The sequence below is a fragment of the Sapajus apella genome, unplaced genomic scaffold (genome assembly GCF_009761245.1).
Source record: "Sapajus apella isolate SASKATOON/1434 unplaced genomic scaffold, GSC_monkey_1.0 scaffold1773, whole genome shotgun sequence".
Taxonomy (NCBI): Eukaryota; Metazoa; Chordata; class Mammalia; order Primates; family Cebidae; genus Sapajus; species Sapajus apella.
The window spans coordinates 1-4,447 of record NW_022438699.1 but is presented as its reverse complement, the minus strand read 5'-3'; the positions used below and the strand labels follow the sequence as shown (position 1 = coordinate 4,447).

Here is a 4,447-nt window from a genome sequence, read left to right as displayed (position 1 = left end):
CTCACTTGGTTAATGAGCTTTGTGACAGATTTTCTTTTTTCTATAGAGTTAATTATTTTTCTCTCCATTATTAAGTATCTTTATGCAGCTGATGTAGATAAACAGTCACTTTTAAGCTGGCAGCTGCCCTTTCTTAGGTTTTCTTTGCATGTATCTGTCTTTGGAAAATGAAAGCTCTCATCTCTGTTTACAGGCCATAAAAACTGAAAAACACACAGCCTCTTTCGCTTACTGGATGTTTAACAAAATAGTTTTCTTGAGCCAAAAACATTAGCATTCGTGGTGAGCTTGTTAGATATTCAGAAACTCAGATTTTATTCCAGATTTTCTGAAACTATAATCTGCATTCACAAGATCTCCAGTTTATTGTACACATTAAAATTTGAGCAGTACTTTCCAACTCAGTATGTCTTTTCCATCTGAAAAATTTACACAACTCATTCTGTATGATGTAAATAGAGCACTCAAAAATGTACATGTTAGTGTTTATGCCCTCAGTTTTATACTTCATTGTCTAGAAAGTGATATGTATATGTTGATGTTGTGGGTCTTATGCCACTGTCTTTTCTCACAGTTAGAGAATACATTAGAGAATTAGAGAACTTTCTGTGTTGAAAGTTATTTATTAGATATTGTCAGTCACTCCTGTAAGTAAGAACAAGTTCTCTTTATTCTTGTTTTACCTTGAGTCAAATTAAAAATTCCACTGATGGCCACTTGGTAAATGTGTATGTGTGTGTATGTTTTTCAGGGAGTGTTGACATTTATGGATGTGGCCATAGAATTCTCTCTGGAGGAGTGGCAATGCCTGAACACTGCACAGCAGAATTTATATAGGAATGTGATGTTAGAGAACTACAGAAACCTGGTCTTCCTGGGTGAGTGTCATGTCAATGTACAATTTTCTAATATACATTCTAAGTTTTATTTATTTACTTTTTTTTTTGAGGAATAATTTTTGGTAATTTTTGCTTTTAGATCTGTTTAGAAAAAAACTTCAAGATTTGTCTAGTAAAAAATAATTTTAAGATGTTTAATTTTGACCTGAACTTTCCACATTCCTGAGCTGATCTGTGTCGTTCACTCTAGATTAGTGTTAATTTTAGAAATTTGGTGGCATAACATACTGTTGCTGACATCTAAAAATCTGATTGTCAATACTAATTTTTGATTTAGTAGTATCAGTTAGTAAAATTAAGAACTTACAAAATTAAAATATTTTTTAAAATATTTTAAATTTTTTGTTATCAATTAGTATTTTAGAATTATTTTACTAGAATGTTCTATTACATTCTTCTTACTGAGCACACTACTAAGTTGGTAATTGGAGAATATGAGCAAGATTCATGTAATTTTTAATAAAACAGGTATTGCTGCCTCTAAGCCAGACCTGATCACCTGTTTGGAGCAAGGAAAAGAACCTTGGAATGTGACGAGACATGAGATGGTAGCTGAACCTCCAGGTAGGTGAGAATGAAAGTGAGTACAACAAACGTCACAGATGAGAGGTCCAAGTAAGAAAAAGCCAGTCCTTAACATGATTTGGAAATCTGTGTTTCATAGAAAATAGTTTCTGGGAAGCCTGACTTTTTTTTTTTTTTTTTTTACCTATTTTTTTTTTTTCCCACATAGAAACATCTTCAGTCTTGTCTTTTTAAAATCTCTAACATTTTACTTTCCCTTTGGTGATATTCCTTCACATTTACAGTGACAGCCAAAGTCCTCTTTGTGGCATAAAAGAGAATGAAAGATTTGATCGCTTTTTCATTGTTTTTGAAAACACACAGCTCATTTTTGTAATTTTAGTATAGACGGGATTTCACCATGTTGCCAGGCTGGTTTTGATCTCCTGAGCTCATGATTTGCCTGACTCAGCCTCCCAAAGTCCTGGGATTGCAGGAGTGAGCCACAACACCCAACCCAGAATTGTTTTTTCTTTTTATTTGGCAGGACAGATTTGCTAATGGTTATTGTCCTCACATGATACCTTTTTTTTTCTTCCCAGGACTTTGACTGTGTCACACAGTTTCTTTCTGCTCGGCAAAAGTTTTGTTGATAATTGACTGCTTATATCATAAGACTATGTTTGTAAATGACACATTACTTTTATTTTGCAGCTTCCACAACTTTCTTCTTATCTGTGATTTTTGAAAATGTGCTTATATGTATTCGTTATAAATATCTTTGTATGTATTCTATTTTTTTGTTGAAATTCTTCATTTTTACATTATTTTTTCTTTTTGGCTTTTCCAGTTACTTATTTTTCTATTTTTTACCTCCAAAATTTAAGAAAATATATTAGATATATTTATTTCCATTTTTATTTTTCTGATTTTCTACAGTAGTCTGTGTTCCTGTTTCAGTCATTGAATATTTAATTTATTATCAGTGTTTAAAAATTAACATGTACATATTTATGATTTCTTTCTGAAAATTATATAATATTTTTGATGAAATTATATTGTCCAGTTTTGTATACATTGTAATAGTTGATTGATATTTAGACATTAAAAAAAAGCTACCTGTCACAATATTTAAAATGTCATTTTTTTTCTGACATAGACTGAAAACGGTCATCTTGGCTAGAGATTCTGGGAGTCTCTCAAACATGTTCTTAGAATGTGCCTTGTCTAAAATTTTCTTTTTGGTTTTTAGTTAAAGGAGTTTACTCATTATTATTCCTCCTCCTCCTTCTTCTTTTTCTTATGTTCCTTTCCTCTCATTGTCTTAGCTCACTGCAGCTAAAACTTGAACCCAGGTTCAAGTGATTCTCCTTTCTCAGCCTCACACATAGCTAAAGTTACAGGCATGTATCTGCATGCTCAGCTAATTTTGTATTTTTAGTAGAGATAGGGTTTTCCCATGTTGCCAAGGCTGGTCTTAAACTTCTGACCTCAGGTGATCCACCCACCTGGGCCGCCCAAAGTGCTAAGATTACAGGTGTGAAGCAACAAACTCAGCCTGTTTATGTTTCTTCTTAACCAGTAATCACTTGCTACAATTGTTTTCTGTCTGTGATACCACAGTCTTTCTGCTGCTGTCTGTTGTACCACAGTCTTTCTGCTGTTATAAAACTTACCTTGTATCTCAGCAGACTCAAACTGTCATTTGAAAAAATACCACTATTTATTTTAGACCTTTATGTAATGAGAGACAGGAACCAGTGTTTGTAAAAACCATACCATTCAGAAATAAAGATGTATAAGGCAGTATTTTACTTGTCTTCTAAAAAAGAAACCAGAAGTTGGCAATTTATTTCTAAAGTCATTATGTTATATTGGGAAGGCGTTTGGTAAATTTAAGAGACTTTTCTTCTATGCGGCAGTTTGCATTAGGCTCATTTGGGGCATTGCACACACTTAATTTTTTACAAATGTAGTTAGTTCTGTATGTTTTTGTTACATGTATACATCTGTGAAAAAATTTGAGCCTCTAACATTTTGCTGTGCCGTCTGGTGATGTACTTTGCATGATTTTGTAGGGAAGATTTGTGTATAAATCTGAGTCTAGCAAGTGAAGTAATTTCTTATTTTTATTTCTTTCAGCTGTGTGTTCTTATTTTGCCCGAGACCTTTGGCCAAAGCAGGGCATAAAAAATTGTTTCCAAAATGTGATACTGAGAAGATGTAAAAAATGTGGACATAAAAATTTGCATTTAAGAAAATGTTGTCAAAGCGTGTTTGAATGTAAGGTGCGCAAAGAATGTGACAATGGACTTAACCAGTTTTTCACAACTACCCGGAGCAAAATATTTCCATGCAACACATTTGTGAAAGTCTTTCAAAAATTTTCAAATTCAAACAGACATAAGATAAGACAAACTGGAAAGAATCCTTTCAAATGTAAAGAATGTGATAAGTCCCTTTGTACACTTTCACAGTTAGCTCAACATAAAATAATTCATACTCAAGAAAGACCCTACAAATATAAACGATATGTCAAAGTATACAATGAGGCTTCAACCCTGTCTACATATAAAAAAAACTATACTGGAAAGAAATCCTACAAATGTAAAGAATGTGGAGAACCTTTTAACCAGGTCTCACAACTTACTAGACATAAGATAATTCATACCGGAGAGAAATCCTACAAATGTGAAGAATGTGGCAAGGGGTTTATCTGGTTCTCACACCTTACTGCACATAAGAGAATTCATACTGGAGAGAAGCCCTACAAATGTGAAGACTGTGGCAAAGCTTTTAATCAGAAGGAAAGCCTTACTACACATAAGAGAATTCATACTGGTGAGAAACCCTACAGATGTGAGGAATGTGGCAAAGCCTTTAACCAATCTGCACACTTTACTACACATAAGAGAATACATACTGGAGAGAAGCCCTACAAATGTGAAGACTGTGGCAAAGCTTTTAACCAAAAGGAAAGCCTTACTACACATAAGAGAATTCATACTGGAGAGAAACCCTACAAATGTGAGGAATGTGGCAAA

The 4,447-nt window shown here is 33.5% G+C and overlaps 1 protein-coding gene across 2 annotated transcripts; it reads left to right on the top strand.

Moving 5' to 3' along the window:
* Window positions 1-586: 586 nt before the first annotated feature.
* On the top strand, window positions 587-3,276 carry LOC116546978 (zinc finger protein 98-like). Of its 2 annotated transcripts, XM_032273088.1 has the most exons (3): window positions 587-878; window positions 1,389-1,467; window positions 3,056-3,276. In XM_032273088.1, the coding sequence occupies exons 1-3, from the start codon at window positions 725-727 to the stop codon at window positions 3,171-3,173; spliced, it is 351 nt and encodes a 116-aa protein (XP_032128979.1). In that variant the 5' UTR covers window positions 587-724; the 3' UTR covers window positions 3,174-3,276. The 2 variants fall into 2 exon arrangements, with proteins under 2 accessions (XP_032128979.1, XP_032128980.1); XM_032273089.1 differs by lacking the exon at window positions 3,056-3,276 and having other exon boundaries at window positions 1,368-1,491.
* Window positions 3,277-4,447: the final 1,171 nt, after the last annotated feature.